Here is a 27,464-nt window from a genome sequence, read left to right on the forward strand (position 1 = left end):
GGGGGGGGGGGGGGGGGTTCCCGTACATCTGCTGCTTTTGGCCTTTCAGACTGTAGAGATTGTGGGTTTGGAAGGTGCTATTGAACTGTTGAGTTCCTGCAGTGAATCCTGTGGATGGCTCATCTCCGGTTTGACACCTAGAGTGAGAATTAGAGCAAAGACTAAACATGACAATTAACAGTAACATAAAATCCACATTGATACGATTGATCATTAGGTTAAATATTTATTTGAACAACTATTTGCTTCAATAATCTGACGTTACATATGTTTAAATGGTATAATTTAAACGTGTGTATGTGAACAACAATGTGGCGTTCACAAGCACCAATCGTTCAAGTTGCCAAGTTAAAGCTGTTAAAAAGATCTCTGGAATTTTTGGCTGAATGAATTGAAGTACAAAAGTACAAAACCAGAGACATTATCGTAAACCTTTCATAAAACAGAGTCAAACATTGCTGCAGTATTGTGTTTAACTCAGAGCAGCGACTCAGAGCAGCAGAGACTTTGGGAAGGAGAATGTTTTCAGGATGTAGCAATTCTGCTATTTGGAGGGACAGGAGACGCTGGACTTTTCAAATTGTAATCTTCAAACAAAGAAGATTATGAGGTGGTAAAAATTTTGAGGGGTTTTGATGGAGTAAATAAGGAGACAACTGGCTAAGGAATCAATAATTAAAGGACATAAGTTTAAGGTAATTATCAAAAGAATCATGGGAGATGAGAATATGTTTTTGGAGATATTGTGATTTGGGATGTGTTGTCTGAAAGATTCAATGGTCAATTTTGAAGGTAATTAGATTGTTTACTTCAAAAGGAAACGTCTACAGAACTATGGGGGGAAAAGCAAGAGAATGAGATTCATTGGAAAACTGTTAGTACGAGCTAGTCGAGAAGTAAAGTACCCCTTCTGAACTGGAAGCATCTGTTGATTCTTCTATATCGATCTGGCTTATCGAACTATGTACATCTTTCAGCAGGTATGTGCTGGCATTCAAAGCTGCATCATCCTTCTCACCGTGTGCGGGAGACCAGTAATAATTCATCTGCAGCCCATGAGCAAGTTCAGCCAGGTAGACCCGCCCATCAATCCAGTATGGGCTGATGTCCGTTCGCTTCGGTTTCAGCCGCCCAGATTTTAATAGATTTGCAAAATCCTGAAATGTTAAATGAGAAAGTTAAATGGCACTAAGCTGCTGTCCCAAATGACATATTTTAACTTCCCTTGCTCCTTTCGAGTTTAATTAATACTCATTAAAGAAGATGAAATTCTGGTTCCTGCCCAAACTCTGGCACAAGATAATCACTCTCTTCATCTTGGAATTTCAATGTAATTAGCCAATTATCTGGCCCTCATACTTTACCCAATTCAAAATACATGCTGGAAAATCTGACCTCATTAACAGTACACCCTGGATGCTTCATCCGATGCTAATGCTTATGTAGTAACATTTTATATCTTGTGTTGCCCTATTATGTATTTTCTTGAATTTTGTTTAATTCCCTTTTCTTCCCATGTACTGAATGCAAAAAAATGCTGCTTGCAAAAAAATACTTTTCACTGTACCTCAGTACACGTGACAATAAACAAATCCAATCCAGAAGCACTGAGCATTTTGAGACACTAAGATCCCTGCTAAATTAACTGCAGCATGTGCAGTGTGGGTTCGGGGTGGGTGGTTTGGGAGGTAGCTGGGTTCTGGGCTGGAGGAAATCATACAAAGAACAAAGATAACAAACAAATAAAATTACAGCACAGGAACAGGCCCTTCGGCCCTCCCAGCCAGTGCCGATCCAGATCCTTTATCTAAACCTGTCGCCTATTTTCCAAGGTCTACTTCTCTCTGTTCCCCACCCATTCATATACCTGTCCAGATGCATCTTAAATGATGCTATCGTGCCTGCCTCTACCACCTCCGCTGGCAAAGCGTTCCAGGCACCCACCACCCTCTGCGTAAAAAACTTTCCACGCACATCTCCCTTAAACTTTCCCCCTCTCACTTTGAAATCGTGACCCCTTGTAACTGACACCCCCCACTCTTGGAAAAAGCTTGTTGCTATCCACCCTGTCCATACCTCTCATAATTTTGTAGACCTCAATCAGGTCCCCCCTCAACCTCCGTCTTTCCAATGAAAATAATCCTAATATACTCAACCTTTCCTCATAGCTAGCACCCTCCATACCAGGCAACATCCTGGTGAATCTCCTCTGCACCCTCTCTAAAGCATCCACATCCTTCTGGTAATGTGGCGACCAGAACTGCACGCAGTATTCCAAATGTGGCCTAACCAAAGTCCGATACAACTGTAACATGACCTGCCGACTCTTGTACTCAATACCCCGTCCGATGAAGGCAAGCATGCTGTATGCCTTTTTGACCACTCTATTGACCTGCGTTGCCACCTTCAGGGTACAATGGACCTGAACTCCCAGATCTCTCTGTACATCAATTTTCCCCAGGACTCTTCCATTGACCATATTGTCCGCTCTTGAGTTAGATTTTACAAAATGCATCACCTCGCATTTGCCTGGATTGAACTCCATCTGCCATTTCTCTGCCCAACTCTCCAATCTATCTATATTTTGCTGTATTCTCTGACAGTCCGCCTCGCTATCTGCAACTCCACCAATCTTAGTATCATCTGCAAACTTGCTAATCAGACCACCTATACCTTCCTCCAGGTCATTTATGTATATCACAAACAACAGTGGTCCGAGCACGGATCCCTGTGGAACACCACTAGTCACCTTTCTCCATTTTGAGACACTCCCTTCCACCACTACTCTCTGTCTCCTGTTGCCCAGCCAGTTCTTTATCCATCTAGCTAGTACACCCTGAACCCCATACGACTTCACTTTTTCCATCAACCTGCCATAGGAAACTTTATCAAATGCTTTACTGAAGTCCATGTATATGACATCTACAGCTCTTCCCTCATCAATTAACTTTGTCACATCATCAAAGAATTCTATTAGGTTTGTAAGACATGACCTTCCCTGCACAAAACCATGCTGCCTATCACTGATAAGTCTGTTTTCTTCCAAATGTGAATAGATCCTATCCCTCAGTATCTTCTCCAACAGTTTGCCTACCACTGACGTCAAGCTCACAGGTCTATAAATCCCTGGATTATCCCTGCTTCCCTTCTTAAACAAAGGGACGACATTAGCAATTCTCCAGTCCTCCGGGACCTCACCCGTGCTCAAGGATGCTGCAAAGATATCTGTTAAGGCCCCAGCTATTTCGTCCCTCGCTTCCCTCAGTAACCTGGGACAGATCCCATTCGGTCCTGGGGACTTGTCCACCTTAATGACTTTTAGAATACCCAAAACCTCCCCCTTCGTTATGCCAACATGACCTGGAGTATTTAAACATCCATCCCTCGCCTCAACATCCATCATGTCCCTCTCCATGGTGAATACCGATGCTAAGTACTCATTAAGAATCTCACTCATTTCCTCTGACTCCACGCATAAATTCCCTCTTTTGTCTTTGAGTGGGCCAATCCTTTCTCTAGTTACCCTCTTGCTCCTTATATACAAATAAAAGGCTTTGGGATTTTCCTTAACCCTGTTAGCCAAAGATATTTTGTGACCCCTTTTAGCCCTCTTTATTGCACGTTTGAGATTCGTCCTACTTTCCCGATATTCCTCCAAAGCTTCATCAGTTTTGAGTTGCCTCGATCCTATGTATGCTTCCTTTTTCATCTTAGCTAGTCTCACAATTCCACCCGTCATCCCTGGTTCCCTAATCTTGCCATTTCTCTCTCTCATTTTCACAGGGACATGTCTGTCCTGCACTCTAATCAACCTTTCCTTAAAAGACTCCCACATTTCAAATGTGGATTTACCCTTAAACAGCTGCTCCCAATCTACATTCCCTAGCTCCTGCCGAATTTTGATATACTTGGCCTATCCCCAATTTAGCACTCTTCCTTTAGGACCACTCTCGCCTTTGTCCATGAGTATTCTAAAACTTATGGAATTGTGATCGCTATTCCCAAAGTAATCGCCGACTGAAACGTCAACCACCTGGCCGGGATCATTCCCCAATACCAGGTCCAGTATGGCCCCTTCCCGAGTTTGACTATTGACATACTGCTCTAAAAAATTCCCCTGGATGCTCCTTACAAACTCTGCTCCATCTACGCCTCCAACACTACATGAGTCCCATTCAATGTTGGGGAAGTTAAAATCTCCCATCACAACCACCCTGTTGCTCCTACATTGTTCTATAATCTGTCTACATATTTGTACCTCTACTTCATGCTCACTTTTGGGAGGCCTATAGTAAAGTCCCAACAATGTTACTGCACCCTTCCTATTTCTTAGCTCCACCCATATTGCCTCAGTGCTCGAATCCTCCATCGTGCCCTCCTTAATCACAGCTGTGATATCATCTCTGACTAGTAATGCAACTCCTCCACCCCTTTTACCTCCCTCTCTATTCCTCCTGAAGCATCTATACCCTGGGATATTTAGTTGCCAGTCTTGCCCATCCCTCAACCAAGTCTCAGTAATACCAATAACATCATATTCCCAGGTACTGATCCAAGCCCTACGTTCATCTGCCTTACCTGCTACACTTCTCGCATTAAAACAAATGCACCTCAGACCACCTGTCCCTTTGCGATCATCATCTCATCCCTGTCTACTCTTCCCCTTAGTCACATTGAGTTTATTATCCAGTACTTTACTGGCTTTATTTGCTGCTTCTTTACTGACCTCTAACTTCCTAATCTGGTTCCCATTCCCCTGCCACATTAGTTTAAAACCTCCCTAACAGTGTTAGCAAAAGCACCCCCTAGACATTGGTTCCAGTCCTGCCCAGGTGTAGACCATCCGGTTTGTAATGGTCCAACCGCCCCCATAACCGGTTCCAATGTCCCAAAAATCTGAACCCCTCCCTCCTGCACCATCTCTCAAGCCACGTATTCATTCTGACTATTCTTAAATTTCTACTCTGACTGTCCCGTGGCACTGGTAGCAATCCCGAGATTACTACCTTTGAGGTCCTACTTTTTAACTTATCTCCTAACTCCCTAAATTCAGATTGTAGGACCTCATCCCGTTTTTTACCGATATCGTTGGTGTCTATATGCACCACGACAACTGGCTGTTCACCCTCCTGCTTTAGTATGTCCTGCAGCCAATCGGAGACATCCCTGACCCGTGCACCCGGGAGGCAACATACGGGAGACAGAAACGCCTGTCTACTCCCCTCACGATTAAATCCCCTATGACTATAGTCCTGCCAGTCTTTTTCCCGCCCTTCTGTGCAGCAGAGCCAGCCACGGTGCCATGAGCCTGGCTACTACTGCCTTCCCCTGGTGAGTCATCTCCCCCAACAGTATCCAAAACGGTATACCTGTTTTGGAGGGAGATGACCGCAGGGGACACCAGCACTGCCTTCCTGCTCTTTCTCTGCCTTTAATCATGAATGATTAGCTTGAACATCAGGATCCAATAAACTCTATGGCATGACCAGCCTGGCAGATTACCCCTGGACTGCTTTCCAGGCCAATTCTGTGCCATGGACAAAAACATTTGCTACAATGTCAATTCATTTTGCCACCAAATCCAGAATTGAATTGTTTATGGTCTTTGACATTGTCTCAGGTTGGTAGCATGCCCCTTTAAGGGGGTGGGTTCCCAGATTGTCATGTGACCCAATCGGCCAATGGGCAGGGGCGCATGAACCCTGGGGCGGAGTACGGTTTTCCCAGTTGGTCAGGAATTTGGACTCTTGGATCAAGGGTAGCTTTTTTAATCTCACACTTTGTATATAGTTATTACTTTAATAAGTTGTTATTCGTTAATCAACTTGGTTGTCACCCGATTGTCAGGGTGTGACAGTTGGGCCTTCCTACGGAATTAACTGATTCAGCAATCTATCAGTGACAAAATGCCTCTTTTTGACAAACGAAAACCAGTTGACCCCAATACAGAGAAATGGGCGCTAGATGTCAAATGTCTCTGTTTTTATTTAAGGCCAACAAAATTGTGGGGAAGAGAAGCAGCGGATAATCCTATTGGCCGCCTCCGGGGCAACTCCATATAATCTGATCAGGAGTCTGACTTCTCCAGAAGCTCCCGACTCAAAAACCTTCGAGGGGCTTGTGGGATTAGTCAAGGGAGTAATCACCAAAAGCCTTCAATAATAATGCAACAATACAAGTTCAGTTCAACAACAAGGGACAGAGGGAGATGATTGTGGTGTTCGTGGCATGCCGGAAACAAATGACTGAACAATGCGCTCAATGCCATGTTGAGGGACAGGTTGGTCTGTGGTGTGAACGACATGGCCATACAAAGAATTGTTAGCAGAGGCAGAGATTACCTTAAAGAAGGCATTAGAGGTCCCCCAGGCTTTAGATAGTGCTGTGGTTGGGGGTGGGGTGGAGGGGGGGGGGGGAGGGGGGGGGGGGGTTGGCGGGAGAATGGATTTACACAACTTGCAAGCAGGCAAGGTCCACCCGGTTTGGCGGGAAGCCTCTGCCAGTCTTGCCATTACTGGCGCAGGGGTGACCATCCCCAGGAAAGATGTAAATTCAGGGAAGCAACATGTTGTGCCTGCAATAGAAGGCGGCACATTAGGAGAAAATACACGACTGGCAGAGCCACAGGGGGCCGATAAAAAGAAAATTCGGACTCCAGCACACAGCATTGAGAATTATTCTGGAAGCCCATCTGAAGTTTACAGTTTAAACAACATAAAAGTGTGAAAGACACCCCCCAATGATTGTTGTACTGATGGTAATGGTCAGCCACTGAGAATGGAGGTGGACACGGGGGCCTCCACTACAGTTGTCGCTATCATTATTTGCAAGGTGGGGTCCAGCTCCTGAGGTTAAAAGCAGGATGGTCAGGTATTCTGGGAAGCTTTAAGAATCCTGGGAATAACCACAATGCCCGTAAGCTACTGGCACCAGTTCAAAGATGTGCGTGTTAGGGGGGTTGGCCACGGTAAATCGAATCTTAGGGAGGTGCAGGTTAGGTTATGGGGTTATGGGGGTAAGGGGAGTGGGCAAGGGTGGACATTTGAAAGGTTGGTGTAGACTTGGCCGGCCGAATGGCCTCCTTCTGCACTGTAGGGATTCTATGATTCTATGAACTCAACTGCCTTTAATGGAAATGAAAGTTTCTGCCCAAAACATAATTAGCTACCCCCTTATCCATCCACTGGTCGAGAGCGAGGTGACGGAAACCTGCCCCACTCACTCGCGCTTTAACTTTAAATGCTCCTCGTCATTCAAATGAAGGTCTTGTAACAAGGCTGTGTCTACTTTCTCCGTTTTAAGGACAGGTTCCTGTTGCTTTTGACAGGATGATGAATTCCCCGCACGTTCCAGGCGGGTAGTTTTAAATCATCTGCTGCCATTGCACAATCCACCAGATTCTCCATCGGCTAACGCCGGGATCGGGATTCTCCATCGGCTAACGCCGGAATCGGGATTCTCCATCGGCTAACGCCGGAATCGGGATTCTCCATCGGCTAACGCCGGGATCGGGATTCTCCATCGGCTAACGCCGGGATCGGGATTCTCCATCGGCTAATGCCGGGATCGGGATTCTCCATCGGCTAACGCCGGAATCGGGATTCTCCATCGGCTAACGCCGGGATCGGGATTCTCCATCGGCTAACGCCAGGATCGGGATTCTCCATCGGCTAACGCCGGAATCGGGATTCTCCATCGGCTAACGCCGGGATCGGGATTCTCCATCAGCTAACGCCGGAATCGGGATTCTCCATCGGCTAACGCCGGAATCGGGATTCTCCATCGGCTAACGCCGGAATCGGGATTCTCCATCGGCTAACGCCGGAATCGGGATTCTCCATCGGCTAACGCCGGGATCGGGATTCTCCATCGGCTAACGCCTGGATCGGGATTCTCCATCGGCTAACGCCGGAATCGGGATTCTCCATCGGCTAACGCCGGAATCGGGATTCTCCATCGGCTAACGCCGGGATCGGGATACTCCATCGGCTAACGCCGGAATCGGGATTCTCCATCGGCTAACGCCGGGATCGGGATTCTCCATCGGCTAACGCCGGGATCGGGATTCTCCATCGGCTAATGCCGGAATCGGGATTCTCCATCGGCTAACGCCGGAATCGGGATTCTCCATCGGCTAACGCCGGGATCGGGATTCTCCATCGGCTAACGCCAGGATCGGGATTCTCCATCGGCTAACGCCGGAATCGGGATTCTCCATCGGCTAACGCCGGGATCGGGATTCTCCATCGGCTAACGCCGGAATCGGGATTCTCCATCGGCTAACGCCGGGATCGGGATTCTCCATCGGCTAACGCCGGAATCGGGATTCTCCATCGGCTAACGCCGGGATCGGGATTCTCCATCGGCTAACGCCGGAATCGGGAAGCGCGATCGGACAGAGAATCGGTTTTGTCGCCAAAACCATGGCGCTGATTTGACTCCAAATGGCAATTCTCCGGTTCCTTGACAGCGCTGCCAATGTGTTCCACTCCACACATACAGTAAACACCGTTCGCATCTGAACAGGAGGCCTCAGACGGTATTCACCGGATCCTCCGCAATTCTCCACCTCCATGGCGGCAATTCCCGATGGCAAGGTTCCCTTGTGCTTTTAAAAATAGAGAAACAGGTGCTGGGCTGGAGAATTGTGAGGGAGGGTGAGGAGGTCGGACAGAGAGAGTGAGGAGGTCGGACAGAGAGAGTGAGGAGGTCGGGCCCAGAGAGTGAGGAGGTCGGACAGAGAGTGAGGAGGTCGGACAGAGAGAGTGAGGAGGTCGGACAGAGAGAGTGAGGAGGTCGGACAGAGAGAGTGAGGAGGTCGGGCCCAGAGAGTGAGGAGGTCGGACAGAGAGAGTGAGGAGGTCGGACAGAGAGAGTGAGGAGGTCGGGCCCAGAGAGTGAGGAGGTCGGACAGAGAGAGTGAGGAGGTCGGACAGAGAGAGTGAGGAGGTCGGACAGAGAGAGTGAGGAGGTCGGACAGAGAGAGTGAGGAGGTCGGACAGAGAGTGAGGAGGTCGGACAGAGAGAGTGAGGAGGTCGGACAGAGAGTGAGGAGGTCGGACAGAGAGAGTGAGGAGGTCGGACAGAGAGAGTGAGGAGGTCGGACAGAGAGTGAGGAGGTCGGACCCAGAGAGTGAGGAGGTCGGACCCAGAGGGTGAGGAGGTCGGACACAGAGAGTGAGGAGGTCGGACCCAGAGGGTGAGGAGGTCGGACACAGAGGGTGAGGAGGTCGGACACAGAGAGTGAGGAGGTCGGACACAGAGGGTGAGGAGGTCGGACACAGAGGATGAGGAGGTCGGACACAGAGAGTGAGGAGGTCGGACAGAGAGAGTGAGGAGGTCGGACACAGAGAGTGAGGAGGTCGGACAGAGAGTGAGGAGGTTGGGCCCAGAGAGTGAGGAGGTCGGGCCCAGAGGGTGAGGAGGTCGGACAGAGAGTGAGGAGGTCGGACAGAGGGTGAGGAGGTCGGACACAGAGAGTGAGGAGGTCGGACACAGAGGGTGAGGAGGTCGGACAGAGAGTGAGGAGGTCGGACAGAGGGTGAGGAGGTCGGACACAGAGGGTGAGGAGGTCGGACACAGAGAGTGAGGAGGTCGGACACAGAGAGTGAGGAGGTTGGGCCCAGAGGGTGAGGAGGTTGGGCCCAGAGGGTGAGGAGGTTGGGCCCAGAGGGTGACTGTGTGCTGCATGTCCTGAAACTGACATTACCAGTCCAGGGACAATACCTCACTGTGGGGGAGGGGGAGGGTGGGCCGGACATGGGGCCTGGCCAGGCATTGGAGGCTCCCTAACGTGTGCGCCAAGGCCAATGTGTACAGGTCCATGGGATGGAGGATGATGCCAACTCACTCTGCGATAAGCTCCATGCTCCACATCGTTAGACAATGTCTGGCTCATGCCCACAGTAGCAGCTTCCATCCCTGCATGCTGGCGAGTCCATGCTGGCCAGTCCATGCTGGCCAGTCCATGCTGGCCAGTCCATGCTGGCCAGTCCATGCTGGCCAGTCCATGCTGGCCAGTCCATGCTGGCCAGTCCATGCTGGCCAGTCCATGCTGGCGAGTCTATGCTGGCCAGTCCATGCTGGCCAGTCCATGCTGGCCAGTCCATGCTGGCGAGTCCATGCTGGCCAGTCCATGCTGGCGAGTCCATGCTGGCGAGTCCATGCTGGCCAGTCCATGCTGGCCAGTCCATGCTGGCCAGTCCATGCTGGCCAGTCCATGCTGGCCAGTCCATGCTGGCGAGTCTATGCTGGCCAGTCCATGCTGGCCAGTCCATGCTGGCCAGTCCATGCTGGCGAGTCCATGCTGGCCAGTCCATGCTGGCCAGTCCATGCTGGCGAGTCTATGCTGGCCAGTCCATGCTGGCGAGTCCATGCTGGCGAGTCCATGCTGGCGAGTCCATGCTGGCCAGTCCATGCTGGCCAGTCCATGCTGGCCAGTCCATGCTGGCCAGTCCATGCTGGCCAGTCCATGCTGGCCAGTCCATGCTGGGGAGTCCATGCTGGCCAGTCCATGCTGGCCAGTCCATGCTGGCGAGTCCATGCTGGCCAGTCCATGCTGGCGAGTCCATGCTGGCCAGTCCGTGCTGGCGAGTCCATGCTGGCCAGTCCATGCTGGCGAGTCCATGCTGGCCAGTCCATGCTGGCAGGTCCATGCTGGCCAGTCCATGCTGGCCAGTCCATGCTGGCGAGTCCATGCTGGCGAGTCCATGCTGGCGAGTCCATGCTGGCCAGTCCATGCTGGCGAGTCCATGCTGGCCAGTCCATGCTGGCGAGTCTATGCTGGCCAGTCCATGCTGGCGAGTCCATGCTGGCCAGTCCATGCTGGCGAGTCCATGCTGGCCAGTCCATGCTGGCGAGTCCATGCTGGCCAGTCCATGCTGGCCAGTCCATGCTGGCGAGTCCATGCTGGCCAGTCCATGCTGGCGAGTCCATGCTGGCCAGTCCATGCTGGCCAGTCCATGCTGGCCAGTCCATGCTGGCCAGTCCATGCTGGCCAGTCCATGCTGGCGAGTCCATGCTGGCCAGTCCATGCTGGCGAGTCCATGCTGGCCAGTCCATGCTGGCCAGTCCATGCTGGCCAGTCCATGCTGGCGAGTCCATGCTGGCGAGTCCATGCTGGCCAGTCCATGCTGGCCAGTCCATGCTGGCGAGTCCATGCTGGCCAGTCCATGCTGGCGAGTCCATGCTGGCCAGTCCATGCTGGCGAGTCCATGCTGGCCAGTCCATGCTGGCCAGTCCATGCTGGCCAGTCCATGCTGGCCAGTCCATGCTGGCGAGTCCATGCTGGCGAGTCCATGCTGGCGAGTCTATGCTGGCGAGTCCATGCTGGCCAGTCCATGCTGGCCAGTCCATGCTGGCGAGTCTATGCTGGCGAGTCTATGCTGGCGAGTCCATGCTGGCCAGTCCATGCTGGCGAGTCCATGCTGGCGAGTCCATGCTGGCGAGTCTATGCTGGCGAGTCCATGCTGGCCAGTCCATGCTGGCCAGTCCATGCTGGCGAGTCTATGCTGGCGAGTCCATGCTGGCCAGTCCATGCTGGCCAGTCCATGCTGGCGAGTCCATGCTGGCGAGTCCATGCTGGCGAGTCCATGCTGGCCAGTCCATGCTGGCCAGTCCATGCTGGCCAGTCCATGCTGGCCAGTCCATGCTGGCCAGTCCATGCTGGCGAGTCCATGCTGGCCAGTCCATGCTGGCCAGTCCATGCTGGCCAGTCCATGCTGGCCAGTCCATGCTGGCCAGTCCGTGCTGGCCAGTCCATGCTGGCCAGTCCATGCTGGCCAGTCCATGCTGGCAGGTCCATGCTGGCCAGTCCATGCTGGCGAGTCCATGCTGGCGAGTCCATGCTGGCCAGTCCATGCTGGCGAGTCCATGCTGGCGAGTCCGTGCTGGCGAGTCCATGCTGGCCAGTCCATGCTGGCCAGTCCATGCTGGCGAGTCCATGCTGGCGAGTCCATGCTGGCGAGTCCATCACACAGTCCCGTTGAGCCGCTTGGGTAGGGGTGCTGGGGACGGTCGGGGTAGGGGATCAGGGATGGGGGACGGGGGGGGGGGGGGCGAGCACGGTCCACCTACAGGGCCTGCACCTGTCCCCCACTCCCACCCCCTCTGGCCAGTACTGACCACCCACCCCTATGCCCATCAGACAGAGCACAGAGGCAGGTTTGAAGGGTGTGAACAGGTGTTTAATGTGAAGAGGTAGATACAGTCTGCCCCTAGCCTCTGTAACTAAACTGTGCCCTTCACCCGTTCCAACCTAACTGGTGTCTACCTTTCTGGCCTTGCTGGCTCGAACACTACATCTAGGTGGTTCCCCAGACGGTATAGCAGGTGGCCTGCTGTGACTCCTGCCCTGTGACAAGGGACCCTGTTGGCGCACATCTCCTGGGGCGGCCCAGCCTGGATGGGCTTGGCCGCTGCTCGGCATCCCAGCTGGCGTGGTGCCGCCCTGTTCTGCCAGCTGCTCACCAGATGCGGCAGGGACAGGAGGGCAGCAGACCGAGGTGCTGTGCAGCTTTGGCACCTCTACTTGGGGGATCACTGGCATGGGCCCCATCTGTGAGAGGGCAGCCCTGTCCTGGGCCTCGGCCCCCACCTGTACAGAATGCCCTAGGTCTACACATACTGACCCATATCCGACACCATCACCCCCATTGCCTCCACCGTGGACGCTGACTGTGCGGTGTCGACCTGGGTGGCAGGCATGGCCGGTACCACCCCCTGCCTCTGCACACGGATGGACTCCTCCAGCTGTGCCTGCAGGTGCTGGGAGCCGGCCATCCCCTCCCGTAGTCCCTGACTCTCTGACTGCACTGGCACTGTGGGTGGGACTGGATGTTCCAGGAGCCCGGGACCAGTCTGGGCAGCAGCTGGTTCCTGGGGCCGGGCTGCCCTCTGACCGTCCGGCCCCTCGGCTGCTCCGACCTCCACCTGCTGTACCGGACCGACTGTGATGTGCGGCAGATAGTGTCCCAGGAGCCTCTTCACCAATGTGTCCAACCGAGGTGATAATCTCTGAGATGGTCGATGGTGTCGGAGACGCAGAGACGGAAAGTCCATGTCCTCCTCCACCCCGAGCTCCGGGGTGTCCTGAGTCCCGGGCCGGGGGGTGTTCTCCCCTGTCAGTGCTCGGCTGTCTGAGGGGCACCGGTTCTGGCACTGGCTGGGGGCGGGGGCCCCTGGATGGACCGGTCCCATCTCCGGCAGGTCCTGTAAGAGATGATTGATTAGACAGCAGAATGGAGGCATAGGGGTGGCGTGGGGTGGGTTGGGGGGGGGGATTGGATTTGTTTATTGTCACGTGTACAGAGGTACAGTGAAAACTATTTTTCTGCGAGCAACTCAACAGATCATTAAGTACATGGAAAGAAAAGGAAATAAAAGAAAATACATAATAGGGCAACACAAGGTACACAATGTAACTACATAACAGCAATAGCAGCAGAGATGTGGAGGAACAGATTGGGAAACAGATTTTGGAAAGGTGCAGAAGTCACAGGGTAGTAGTCATGGGCGACTTCAACTTCCCAAACATTGAGTGGAAACGCTTTAGATCAAATAGTTTGGATGGGGTAGTGTTTGTGCAGTGTGTCCAGGAAGCTTTTTTCTAACACAGTATGTAGATTGTCCGACCAGAGGGGAGGCCATATTGGATTTAGTACTTGGTAATGAACCAGGGCAGGTGATAGATTTGTTAGTGGGGGAGCATTTTGGAGGTAGTGACCACAATTCTGTGACTTTCACTTTAGTTATGGAGAGGGATAGGTGCGTGCAACAGGGCAAGATTTACAATTGGGGGAAGGGTAAATACAATGCTGTCAGACAAGAATTGAAGTGCAGAAGTTGGGAACATAGGCTATCAGGGAAGGACACAAGTGAAATGTGGAACTTGTTCAAGGAACAGGTACTGCGTGTCTTTGATATGTATGTCCCTGTCAGGCAGGGAAAGATGGTCGAGTGAGGGAACCATGGTTGACAAGAGAGGTTGAATGTCTTGTTAAGAGGAAGAAGGAGACTTATGTAAGGCTGAAGAAACAAGGTTCAGACAGGGCGCTGGAGGGATACAAGATAGCCAGGAGGGAACTGAACAAAGAGATTAGGAGAGCTAAGAGAGGGCATGAAAAATCTTTGGCGGGTAGGATCAAGGAAAACCCCAAGGCCTTTTACACATATGTGAGAAATATGAGAATGACTAGAGCGAGGGTAGGTCCGATTAAGGACAGTAGCGGGAGATTGTGTATTGAGTCTGAAGAGATAGGAGAGGTCTTGAACAAGTATTTTTCTTCAGTATTTACAAACGAGAGGGGCCATATTGTTGGAGAGGACAGCGTGAAGCAGACTGATAAGCTTGAGGAGATACTTGTCAGGAAGGAAGATGTGTTGCACGTTTTGAAAAACTTGAGGATAGACAAGTCCCCCGGGCCTGACGGGATATATCCAAGGATTCTATGGGAAGCAAGAAATGAAATTGCAGAGCCGTTGGCAATGATCTTTTCGTCCTCGCTGTCAACAGGGGTGGTACCAGAGGATTGGAGAGTGGCGAATGTCGTGCCCCTGTTCAAAAAAGGGAATAGGGATAACCCTGGGAATTACAGGCCAGTTAGTCTTACTTCGGTGGTAGGCAAAGTAATGGAAAGGGTACTGAGGGATAGGATTTCTGAGCATCTGGAAAGGCATTGCTTGATTAGGGATAGTCAGCACGGATTTGTGAGGGGTAGGTCTTGCCTTACAAGTCTTATTGAATTCTTTGAGGAGGTGACCAAGCATGTGGATGAAGGGAAAGCAGTGGATGTAGTGTACATGGATTTTAGTAAGGCATTTGATAAGGTTCCCCATGGTAGGCTTATGCAGAAAGTAAGGAGGCATGGGATAGTGGGAAATTTGGCCAGTTGGATAACAAACTGGCTAACCGATAGAAGACAGAGAGTGGTGGTGGATGGCAAATATTCAGCCTGGAGCCCAGTTATCAGTGGCGTACCGCAGGGATCAGTTCTGGGTCCTCTGCTGTTTGTGATTTTCATTAACGACTTGGATGAGGGAGTTGAAGGGTGGGTCAGTAAATTTGCAGATGATACGAAGATTGGTGGAGTTGTGGATAGTGAGGAGGGCTGTTGTCGGCTTCAAAGAGACATAGATAGAATGCAGAGCTGGGCTGAGAAGTGGCAGATGGAGTTTAACCCTGACAAGTGTGAGGTTGTCCATTTTGGAAGGACAAATCTGAATGCGGAATACAGGGTTAATGGTAGGGTTCTTGGCAATGTGGAGGAGCAGAGAGATCTTGGGGTCTATGTTCATAGTTCTTTGAAAGTTGCCACTCAAGTGGATAGAGCTGTGAAGAAGGCCTATGGTGTGCTAGTGTTCATTAGCAGAGGGATTGAATTTAAGAGCCGTGAGGTGATGATGCAGCTGTATAAAACCTTGGTCAGGCCACATTTGGAGTACTGTGTGCAGTTCTGGTCACCTCATTTTAGGAAGGATGTGGAAGCTTTGGAAAAGGTGCAAAGGAGATTTACCAGGATGTTGCCTGGAATGGAGAGTAGGTCATACGAGGAAAGGTTGAGGGTGCTAGGCCTTTTCTCATTAGAACGGAGAAGGATGAGGGGCGACTTTATAGAGGTTTATAAGATGATCAGGGGAATAGATAGAGTAGACAGTCAGAGACTTTTTCCCCGGGTGGAACACACCATTACAAGGGGACATAAATTTAAGATAAATGGTGGAAGATATAGAGGGGATGTCAGAGGTAGGTTCTTTACCCAGAGAGTAGTGGGGGCATGGAATGCACTGCCTGTGGTAGTAGTTGAGTCGGAAAAGTTAGGGACCTTCAAGCGGCTATTGGATAGGTACTTGGATTAGGGTAGAATAATGGAGTGTAGGTTAACTTCTTAAGGGCAGCACGGTAGCATTGTGGATAGCACAATTGCTTCACAGCTCCAGGGTCCCAAGTTCGATTTCGACTTGGGTCACTGTCTGTGTGGAGTCTGCACATCCTCCCCGTGACTGCGTGGGTTTCCTCTGGGTACTCCGGTTTCCTCCCACAGTCCAAAGATGTGCAGGTTGGGTGGATTGGCCATGAAAAATTGTCCACAATTCTATGATTAACATAGGACAAAAGTTCGGCGCAACATCGTGGGCCGAAGGGCCTGTTCTGTGCTGTATTTCTCTAAAAAAAAATAACACCGGCATCGGATGAAGCATACAGGGTGTAGTGTTAATGAGGTCAGGCCATGAGGGTCATTTAGGAGTCTGGTGACAGTGGGCAAGAAGCTGTTTTTGAGTCTGTTCGTGCGTGTTCTCAAACGTCTGTATCTCCTGCCTGATGGAAGAAGTTGGAAAAGTGAGTAAGCCGGGTGGGAGGGATCCTTGATTATGCTGCCCGCTTTCCCCCGGCAGCGGGAGGTGTAGATGGTGTCAATGGATGGGAGGCAGGGCGGGGGCAAACACAATGACTGTGTTAGATGGACGCATGCAGCCCAGGGGTTGGGTAGATGCTGACATCAGTGGCCAGGGTACCTGGCCATGGCGGCTGGCATGTGAGCAGGGTGGGGGTCAGTGGTCCTCAGGGGAGAGGGGCTGGGTATGCGGGCATGTGGGGGCGGAGTTCATGCCAGAAGCAAGCGCTGCCAACTCACCCTGGCCACCCTGAGGAGATTGTTCCTTCCTGCACTGCTGGCCAGTCCGGGTGAGGTTGCCCACGGCACTGACCTGCGCCCAGGCACGACAAACAGCCGGCATGACAGCGTCCTCCTGGGCTGGGATACAGGATCATCTGCCTCTCCTCCATTGAATCCAGGAGGGTGTCCAGCTCCACCTCCCTGAACCGTGGATCTGCTCTCCTTCCAGCCATCGTGTTGGCTGGGACCGTGTGTGTGGGGGGGATGGGCCGTTTAAGTGCGGCTGCGGTGTGTGAACCTCATGTGCGGCAATCACGGACCCGGCAAATCCGGCGCCGTTTTGCTTGGAACCTATTGCGTTCCTCGTGGCGATGGTGTGAACCCATTCAGAGTTGCTGAATCGCTGCAGCTGTTGCTCCATTTTTGGTGCCGTAGAACAGCACGGTTCCCACGCTGGCGTCAGCACTTAGTCTCAGAAATGGAAACAGCTCCTCATCTTTTTCTGTCTCTTTGATAATTTGTTTCAACTTTGTGTTTGTTACTGGCAGTGCATCAGTGATGGTGTCTATGTGAGCCTATACATCTTCCCCAGTATAGCAGACATCGTGTACAGTTGGACCTCTGGATAACCACTATATGTTTGACAGGCATGTATAACAACTCAAAGCCGTATCTTTGAAGCTTTATCATGAGGCTTATTCGTGGAGACATTACGTTGAGATTATTTTTAATGATCGCACCACTGTCGATGATCCGTCTCAATGGTAAATGTGGGTAGGCCAGATAGAATTTTTCCAAGACAACTTTTTCAACCTGTGCATATCTGCACTGAGATCCCGTCATTGACCGAGAAGCCCTATGGCAGATGTTTCCAGTTGTTTCCATCTTCCTGTTGAAAATGAAATGAAAATGAAAATGGCTTATTGTCACGAGTAGGCTTCAATGAAGTTACTGTGAAAAGCCCCTAGTCGCCACATTCCGGCACCTGTTCGGGGAGGCTGCTACAGGAATTGAACCGTGCTGCTGGCCTGCTTTGGTCTGTTTTAAAAGCCAGTGATTTAGCCCAGTGTGCTAAACCAGCCCCTGTTGCATCAATACCGTACCTATACCATCTTTTGATGACTCAATAGATATTTTGTGTTCCTTGTTGGATGAAAAAAAGTCAGCAGGGGCGTGGGTGTAAGATCGTTCTTTTAACTGGAGCCCCTCCTGCTCATGTTGCTCTGCCCAAGTCAAATCATTCACTTTCCGTAGGATGTCTTTGAGCTGTTTTGGCTGAGAGATTGGGAATGAACTTCCCCATGAGGTTGATCATGCCCAATCTGTTTTTATCCATCGGTCAGGTCATGTTTAATATGTCATTAAACTTCATTTCATCTGGCTGTATTCCGTGAACAGAAAGCTTGTCGCCCAGGAATGTAATCTCCGATATTCCAAACTGGCATTTGGCCTTCTTGAGCCTCAGCCCATTCCACCTGATGCTTTGTAATACCTTTATCAGTCTGTCATTGTGTTCCTCTGAGGTGGAACCCCATACAATTATGTCATCCACATGGACCTGAACCCCCTCAAAGCTCTCAATGATATGTTCCATAACTCTATGGAATAACTCGGATGTAGATATGATGCCAAAGGGCTTGTGAAGCAATATCTGCCAAAAGGCGTATTGAATGCGCAGAACTTGGTACTTTCTTCATCAAACTCGAACTGCCAGAATCCCTGCGCTGTATCGAGTTTGGTAAATATTTCACACCAGACATCTCGCTAGTGATCTCTTCCCTCTTTGGAATTTGATAATGCTCCCTTTTGATGTTTGTGTTCAAATCCTTGGGATCCATACAGAACCTGAGGTGATTATTCTCCTTCTTCACACAGACTATTCATTTTATCCAATCTTCAGGCTTTTCTATTTTCCTTATGAGTTCAAGTTGTGTCATCCTGTCTAACTCTGCCTTGAGACGGTCACGCAATGGTGCTGGAACTTTTCGAGGAGAGTGTATCACTGGTTGAGCATCCTCTCTGTGTACTCAGTGCACAGCACAGTCAATGCTATAGACTATTCACACCAATTCATGAGCCTCACAAGCTACAACACCCATAATGATTCATGACCTTCAGCAACAATTCAGAACTTCAGCTTGGGCACATTGATTTTTACTTGCATGTCTAATTCGCACATACCAAAGTGTCAATCTTCTTACCATTGTTTAAGTAAGACCGGCTTATTTTGAATTCTCAACTTTAGCTGCATGGTCTTAATATCACTTATACTGATCAGGTTTGCCTTCGCACCAGTATCTAATTTAACAGAAATTAGCGAACGATTGATGATTACAGGTACAGTCCATTTGTCCCATGTTACTGCTGCAATATGGCACTGGGCAGCACAGTAGCACAAGTGGATAGCACTGTGGCTTCACAGCGCCAGGGTCTCAGGTTCGATTCCCCGCTGGGTCACTGTCTGTGCAGAATCTGTACGTTCTCCCCGTGTCTGTGTGGGTTTCCTCCAGGTGCTCCGGTTTCCTCCCACAGTCCAAAAGACGTGCAGGTTAGGTGGATTAGAACATAGAACAGTATAGAACAGTACAGCACAGTAAAGGCCCTTCAGCCCACAGTGTTGTGCCAACCATTTATTCTAATCTAAGATCAATCTAACCTGCAGCCCTTCAATTTACTGCTGTCCATGTGTCCGTCTAAGAGTCACTTAAATGTCCCTAATGACTCTGACTCCACCACCTCTGCTGGCAGTGCATTCCACACACCCACCACTCTCTGTGTAAAGAAACTACCTCTGACATCTCCCCTATACCTTCCTCCAATAATCTTAAAATTATTTCCCCTCGTGACAGCCATTTCCGCCCTGGGGAAAAGTCTCTGGCTATCCACTCTATCCATGCCTCTCATCACCTTGTACACCTCGACCAAGTCACCTCTCTGCCTTCTTCGCCCCAGTGAGAAAAGCCCTCGCTTCCTCAACCTTTCTTCATAAGATATGCCCTCCAGCCCAGGCAGCATCCTGGCAAATCTCCTCTGTACCCTCTCCAAAGCATCCACATCCTTCCTATAATGAGGCGACCAGAACTGGACACAATATTCCAAGTGTGGGCTAACTCGGGTTTTATAAAGCTGCAGCAAAACCTCGCGGCTCTTAAACTCAATCCCCCTGTTAATGAAAGCCAACACACCGTACACCTTCTTAACAACCCTATCAACCTGGGTGGCAACTTTGAGGGATCTATGTACGTGGACCCCAAGATCCCACTGTTCCTCCACACTTTCAAGAATCTTGCCTTTAACCCTGTATTCAACATTCAAATTCAACCTTCCAAAATGAATCACTTCACATTGAACTCCATCTGCCATTTCTCAGCCCAGCTCTGCATCCTGTCAATGTCCTGCTGTAACCTGCAACAACCCTCAACACTATCTACAACTCCCCCAACCTTCGTGTCATTGGCAAACCTTCGTGTCATCAGTGAAGTTGCGTGTCTGTGCTTTCAGCTTAAGATCAGTAAGAAAACTATTGAATGATTGGCCAGTCTTCTGTACGCACATTCGAAAAATGAACCTTTCAAGTGCTTCATTTTTCTTAGGTGTAGAATGCTCATCAAATTTTTGATCACAGCATCAAATTTCTTACTGACTTCCTCTTGCTCATACATGAATGTATTTTATATTTCAATCGTATGCGGGTTTGCTACCGTGAACAATGACACCATTTTTCTCTATCCGGCTGTGCCTGCAAGCCGGTAGCCGAGCCAGACAGCATGAAGTGCAGCTGAAACACGTGCCAATTTCCATCCACATTATCAATAAGTTGAAGTTGTTCCGGAGTTTTCAGACTTTCCATTTGAAGAACCACTTTTTTCTTGTAGACTGTCTCTTCTTTGTTTGATGACTGTGTTGTTCAAAATCACTCCTGGTACCATGTTATCTTTGTGTACTATGATAATAAATGAATAAGTGTGCAACAAAACATCTAGTTCAAGACTAGTTATTTAATGTTGAATAAACTGTGGGTAGACTAAGCTGCTAACCAAACTGTGGAGCTGCTAACCAATGCTACTAACAGCTCCTGTAACTTTGATCTGGTTTTGCCCGGTTCCAGTGTCCTGATCCTCTTGCATGACACCTAGTGGTCGGAGGCCATATACCTGTTATATACACTGTTACTGCATATCATTATACTCCCTGGTAGATTTGTCAAGCATGATTTTCCTTTTGTAAATCCACGCTGACTTTGTCTGATTACACCACAGCTTTCCAAATGCTGTGCTGTGAAATCCTTGATAATGGATTCCAGCAAATTCCCTATTACCGACATTAAGCTCACTGGTCTATAGTTCCCTGTTATCTCTCTGCCTCCCTTTTTGAATAGCGGGGTTACATTCGCTACCCTCCAATCTGTAGGAACCATTCCAGAGTCCAAAGAATTTTGGAAACGGCCACCAAATGGATCTACTATTTCTCTGACCACTTCCTTCAGTACTCTGGGATGAAGATTGTCCGGCCCTGGAGATTTGTCCGCCTTCAAGCACATTAATTTTCCCAAAACCATTTGTTTATTCATGCGTATTTCCTTCAGCTCACCACAAAAACTTGTGCTTCTCAAAACTTCCGGTACATTATTCATGTCTTCCTTTATGAAGACAGAAGCAAAGTACTAATTTAGTTCTTCAGCTATTTCTTTGTTCCCTGTTATGAATTCCCCCGTTTTTGACTGTATAGGGCCTACAGTAGTTTTTTTAATCAATCTCTTTCTCTTCACAAACCTATATAAACTTTTTCAGTCAATTTTTATGCTCCCCACTAGTTGACTTTCTTATTGTATTTTCCCTTCTTAATCGATCCCTTGGACCACCTTTGCTGAATTTTAAACTGTTCCCAATCCTCAGGTCTATAGCTTTTTCTTGCTAATTTGTAAGCCTCTTCTTTGAATCTAATACTATCTCTAATTTCCCCTGTAAGCCATGGTTTGGCCACAGTTCCCTTTCTATTCTTGTGCCAGATAGGAATTAACAGCTTTTGGAGTTCACCTATTCGTTCCCTGAATGCTGCTATTACCTGTCCGCTGTCCTTCCTTTCAGTAATGTTTCCCAGACCGTCATTGCCAGTTCATACCTCACACCATCATAGTTACCTTTATTGTGATTCAGGACTCTGGTCTCAGGATCAGCTACCTCACTATCCACCTTGATAAAGAATTCTACCATATTATGGTCACTCATCCCCAAGGGTTCTCTCAACCAGATTACCAACTAATCCTTTCTCATTGCACAACACCCAGTCCAAGACGGCCTGTTCCCTCGTTGGTTCCTCAACACACTGGTCCAGAAAACCATCCCGTATACACTCCAGAAATTCCTCTATTGTACTGTGACTAATTTGAGCACCCAATCTATATGTAGATTAAAGTCACCCATAATCACAGATGTTCCTTTATCACACACATCTCTGATTTCCTGCCAAATGCTATTCCCAACATTGCCACTGCAGTTTGGGAGTCTGTATACCGCCCCTACAAATGTTTTTTGCCCCTTGATATTTCTTAACTTAGACCCAGACAGATTCCATATCGTCTGTACTGATATCTTTCCTCAATATTGTATCAATATCCTCTTTAATCAACAACGCAACTCCACCAGCTTTTCCTTTCTGTCTGTCCTTCCTTAAAAACGGAATAGCCTCAATGTTTAGTTCCCATCCTTGGTCACCTTGGGGCTGTGTCTCCGTTATCCCAACTATATCATATTCCTTTACATCTATCTGTGCAATCAGAGCTGAGGACGTAATGCCCACCGAGGCACATGTTTTTCAGTTTTTCCTTCAGTTGTTCAGCGGTAGCAGCGAGAGCAGCGGTAGCAGCGAGAGCAGTAACCAGGGGTTTGTCAGGGAGGTAAGTTTCCTGCTTTAAAAACTTACCTTACAGGAGAAGCGGCCTTTATTTTTTAACTAACTTTTTTTTCAGTGCTTTTTTTTGTTTCAGAGCAGCAGGAAACCGGAAGTCGGCCGTGAGGATTTCTGGCAAGGTGAGTACCTGTATATTTCTGGGAAGGTGAGTACCTGTATATAAGTTGGGCGGTTGCTAAACCCGAGACACTACACTTGTAGTGACCTCCCACCTTCCACCTCCTCTAACCTAAGGGGTTGAGTGAATATCAGGTAAGCTCTTCCTTTCTTTTTCTTGTTTTATCCAGAGGGGATGGCAGGGAAGGCAGTGCAATGCTCCTCCTGCAGAATGTTTGAGGTGAGGGACGCCGTCAATGTCCCTGCTGATTTCACCTGTGGGAAATGCACCCGTCTCCAGCTCCTCAGACACCGTCTTAGGGAACTGGAGCTGGAGCTGGATGAACTTCGGATCATTCGGGAGGCAGAGGTGGTCATAGACAGAAGCTTCAGGGATGTAGTTACTCCGAAGAATGAAGATAGATGGGTGATGGTGAGAGGGGCTGTGGGAAGCAGTCAGTACAGGGATCCCCTGTGGTTGTTCCACTTAGTAACAAGTATACCGCTTTGGATACTGATGGGGGGAGGGGAGGGGGTACTTACCAGGGGTAAGCCATGGGGTACAGGTCTCTGGCACAGAGTCTGTCCCTGTTGCTCAGAAGGGAAGGGGGGAGAGGAGAAGAACATTAGTCATTGGAGACTCCATAGTTAGGGGGATAGATAGGAGATTCTGTGGGAATGAGAGAGACACGCGGTTGGTGTGTTGCCTCCCAGGTGCCAGGGTCCGTGATGTCACGAATCGTGTTTTCGGGATCCTTAAGGGGGAGGGGGAGCAGCCTCAAGACGTTGTCCACATAGGTACCAACAACATAGGTAAGAAAAGGGATAGGGATGTAAGGCAGGAATTCAGGGAGCTAGGGTGGAAACTTAGATCTAGAACAAACAGAGTTATTATCTCTGGGTTGTTGCCTGTGCCACGTGCTAGCGAGTCGAGGAATAGGGAGAGAGAGCAGTGGAACACATGGCTGCAGGGATGATGCAGGAGGGAGGGTTTCAGATTCCTGGATAATTGGGGCTCATTCTTCAGTAGGTGGGACCTCTACAAACGGGATGGTCTTCACCTGAACCAGAGGGGTACCAATATCCTGGGGGGGGGGAATTTGCTAATGCTCTTCGGGAGGGTTTAAACTAATTCAGCAGGGGATTGGGAACCTGAATTGTTGCTCCAGTACACAAGAAGCTGAGAGTAGTGAGGTCATGAGTAAGGTTTCAAGGTTGCAGGAGTGTACCGGCAGGAAGGAAGGTGGTTTAAAGTGTGTCTACTTCAATGCCAGGAGCATCCGGAATAAGGTGGGTGAGCTTGCGAGGAATAAGGTGGGTTATTGAATTGAAATTTCATCACCTGTCCCGGTCAGATTCCAATCCTTGTTCTGTGGATTAGAAATCCAGTGACATCACCTCCTGCCTCACTTATATTAGTCGTATTGAAGCTCAGACATTAAATTCAAAAGGAAAGGATATGTTTTCGCTTACTGAGCAAGATGATTCATCAAAGTTATTTCCCCAGATGTACACATTGGTTAAAGTTCTGTTGGATTTCAAGGCATTTGCAAGGGCCATCAATCCAATGCCAGAGATGTTGTTCCTGGCCACAGATAATCTGGTGGAGAAAAATGTATCAATTAATTCTATAAATGGGTTTCAAATCTTTCAGCCTGATTAGTGTTTGGAAACTAGGATGTTATTTCAAATCAAGCCATTGGTCTGGATTCTCCGCAGCTCGACGCCAAAATCGTGGCTGGTGCCGGGGCGGTGAATCCAGTTTGACTCCGAGATCGGGCCCGGCGCTGGTTCATCAATTCTCTGGGCACCGGAAATCAGCGTCACCGGGGAGTACTCCGCGCTGCCGGGGTCCATTGCCAGAGGCCGCTCCGGCATTCTCAGCCCCACATCTGCCGAGTTCCCGACGGCGTGAATCTGGTATTGCCGGTCGGGACACACGCGTGGCGGCCACGGACTCAGTGTGCGGACGCCCGAATCGGGGCAGGCAGATCAGAGGCCGGGGGGGTGGGGGGCCTTACAGATGGCGGGGGAATGTTCCTGCGGGGTTTGAGAGTCGGGAACACGGCCGATCAAGGGGGTATCTTTCTTCGGTTTGACTCCGCCATGAAGCACGGTGTGGCCATGTGCGACCTCTGACCCAGAAGTGTATCTGCAGCAAAAGCTGGGAGATTCGCTCCGGGTCCTTGCTAGGGCTGAGAATGAGTGTCCCTTTGATCCAGGATTTTCAAGAGTAAAACTTCACCGTTTTGATGCCGGCGTTGGGTATAACAGAGAATCCAGAACCCTGTGTCCATGTCTGTCACTGACTTCATCACCTCTGGAGCTGTTACCCCCACAACTTCCAACTTCATAGTCCCCCAACCCTGAACAGCCTCTTCCACCTCCTGCCCAAAATCCACCAACAGGATTGTCCTCGCAGCCACTTCATTTCAGCCAATTCCTGGCCCACAGAACTCATGCGGAATTCTCTGTTTCAGACACTAATTGATGCCGGCGCAGAAATCTGGAAAAACTGTCGCCAAACCTGGAGCGATTCAACTGTGGAGGGACCAGCACCGGCTCCACATGGAACCCAATCGATTCCAGTGAGAAACGGTGCGGGATTCGGTCAGTCCGTGATCCACACTCGGGAGGCTGACAAGCTTCAGGTGCTCACACTCATTACACTCCCCACACACACTCATCCCAGCCACACACACACATTACACTCCCCACACACACTCATCCCAGCCACACACACACATTACACTCCCCACACACACTCATCCCAGCCGCACACACACATTACACTCCCCACACACACTCATCCCAGCCGCACACACACACATTACACTCCCCACACACACTCATCCCAGCCGCACACACACATTACACTCCCCACACACACTCATCCCAGCCACACACACACAGAACCCTCCCCACACACACATTACACTCCCCACACACACTCATCCCAGCCACGACACACACATTACACGACCCTACCCACACTCATCCCAGCCCACACAACCCATCATACACTACCCACCCACACTCACCCCGCCGCCCACACACAGAACCCTCCCCCACACACACTCATACCCAGCCTCAACACTCATCATTACACTCACCAACACACACTCATCCCAGCCAGCCACACACACATTACACCCCCACACCACACTCATACCCAGCCGCCCACACACAGAACCCTCCCCACACACACTCTCCCAAGCCTCACACACTCATTACACTCCCACACACACCACTCCCTCCAGCCCCACACACACATTTACACTCCCCACACCACTCATCCCAGCCCCACACACACATTACACTCCCCACACACACTCATCCAGCCTCACACACTCATTACACTCCCCACCACACACTCATCCCAGCCTCACACACTCATTACACTCCCCACACACACTCATCCCAGCCACACACACACTTACACTCCCCACACACACTCATCCCAGCCCAACACACACAGTACACTCCCCACACACACTCTCCCAGCCCCACACACATTACACTCCCCCACACACACCTCATCCCAGCCGCACACACGTTACACTCCCCACACACACTCATCCCAGCCACACACACTCATTACACTCCCCACACACACTCATCCCAGCCGCACACACACATTACACTCCCCACACAAACTCTCCCAGCCGCACACACACATTACACTCCCCACAGCACACTCATCCCAGCCGCACACACACATTACACTCCCCACACACACTCATCCCAGCCACACACACACATTACACGTCCCCACACATTCATCCCAGCCACACACACACAGAACCCTCCCCCACACACATTACACTCCCCACACACACTCATCCCAGCCTCACACACTCATTACACTCCCCACACACACTCATCCCAGCCACACACACACATTACACTCCCCACACACACTCATCCCAGCCACACACACACAGAACCCTCCCCACACACACTCATCCCAGCCTCACACACTCATTACACTCCCCACACACACTCATCCCAGCCGCACACACACATTACACTCCCAACACACACTCATCCCAGCCACACACACACATTACACTCCCCACACTCACTCATCCCAGCCGCACACACACATTACACTCCCCACACACACTCATCCCAGCCTCACACACACATTACACTCCCCACACACACTCATCCCAGCCGCACACTCAGATTACACTCCCCACACACCCTCATCCCAGCCGCACACACACATTACACTCCCAACGCACACTCATCCCAGCCACACACACACATTACACTCCCCACACACACTCATCCCAGCCGCACACTCACATTACACTCCCCACACACACTCATCCCTGCCGCACACACACATTACACTCCCCACACACACTCATCCCAGCCGCACACACACATTACACTCCCAACGCACACTCATCCCAGCCGCACACACACATTACACACCCCACACACACTCATCCCAGCCGCACACACACATTACACTCCCCACACACACTCATCCCAGCCGCACACACACATTACACTCCCCACACACACTCATCCCAGCCGTACGCACACTCATCCCAGCCGCACACACTCATCCCAGCCACACACACATTACACTCCCCGCACACACACATTACACTCCCCACACACACTCATCCCAGCCGCACACACACATTACACACCCCACACACACTCATCCCAGCCGCACACACATTACACTCCCCACACACACACATCCCAGCCGCACACACACATTACACTCCCCACACACACTCATCCCAGCCGCACACACACATTACACCCGCCGCACACACACATTACACTCCCCACACACACTCATCCCAGCCGCACACACACATT

The 27,464-nt window shown here is 50.2% G+C and overlaps 1 protein-coding gene across 1 annotated transcript; it reads right to left on the reverse strand.

Annotated features, from left to right (window-relative positions):
- Window positions 1–206: 206 nt before the first annotated feature.
- lrrc34 (leucine rich repeat containing 34) lies at window positions 207–24,973 on the reverse strand. The gene is made up of 3 exons (XM_038815463.1): window positions 24,930–24,973; window positions 24,093–24,219; window positions 207–1,157 (listed from the first exon to the last, which is right to left on the reverse strand). The coding sequence occupies exons 1-3, from the start codon at window positions 24,971–24,973 to the stop codon at window positions 876–878; spliced, it is 453 nt and encodes a 150-aa protein (XP_038671391.1). The 3' UTR covers window positions 207–875.
- Window positions 24,974–27,464: the final 2,491 nt, after the last annotated feature.

This window comes from Scyliorhinus canicula, chromosome 13, assembly GCF_902713615.1.
Source record: "Scyliorhinus canicula chromosome 13, sScyCan1.1, whole genome shotgun sequence".
Classification (NCBI taxonomy): domain Eukaryota; kingdom Metazoa; phylum Chordata; class Chondrichthyes; order Carcharhiniformes; family Scyliorhinidae; genus Scyliorhinus; species Scyliorhinus canicula.

What these genes read in the sequence shown, in the direction of transcription:
- lrrc34 (XM_038815463.1), bottom strand. Translation starts at nt 24,973, where the DNA reads ATGAAGTTGGAAGTTGTGGGGGTAACAGCTCCAGAGGTGATGAA. An exon ending in ACAGCTCCAGAGGTGATGAA is followed by an intron (nt 24,220 to 24,929) that starts GTCAGTGACAGA and finishes TTTCTCCACCAG; the next exon opens with ATTATCTGTGGCCAGGAACA. An exon ending in TTGATGAATCATCTTGCTCA is followed by an intron (nt 1,158 to 24,092) that starts GTAAGCGAAAAC and finishes TTAACATTTCAG; the next exon opens with GATTTTGCAAATCTATTAAA.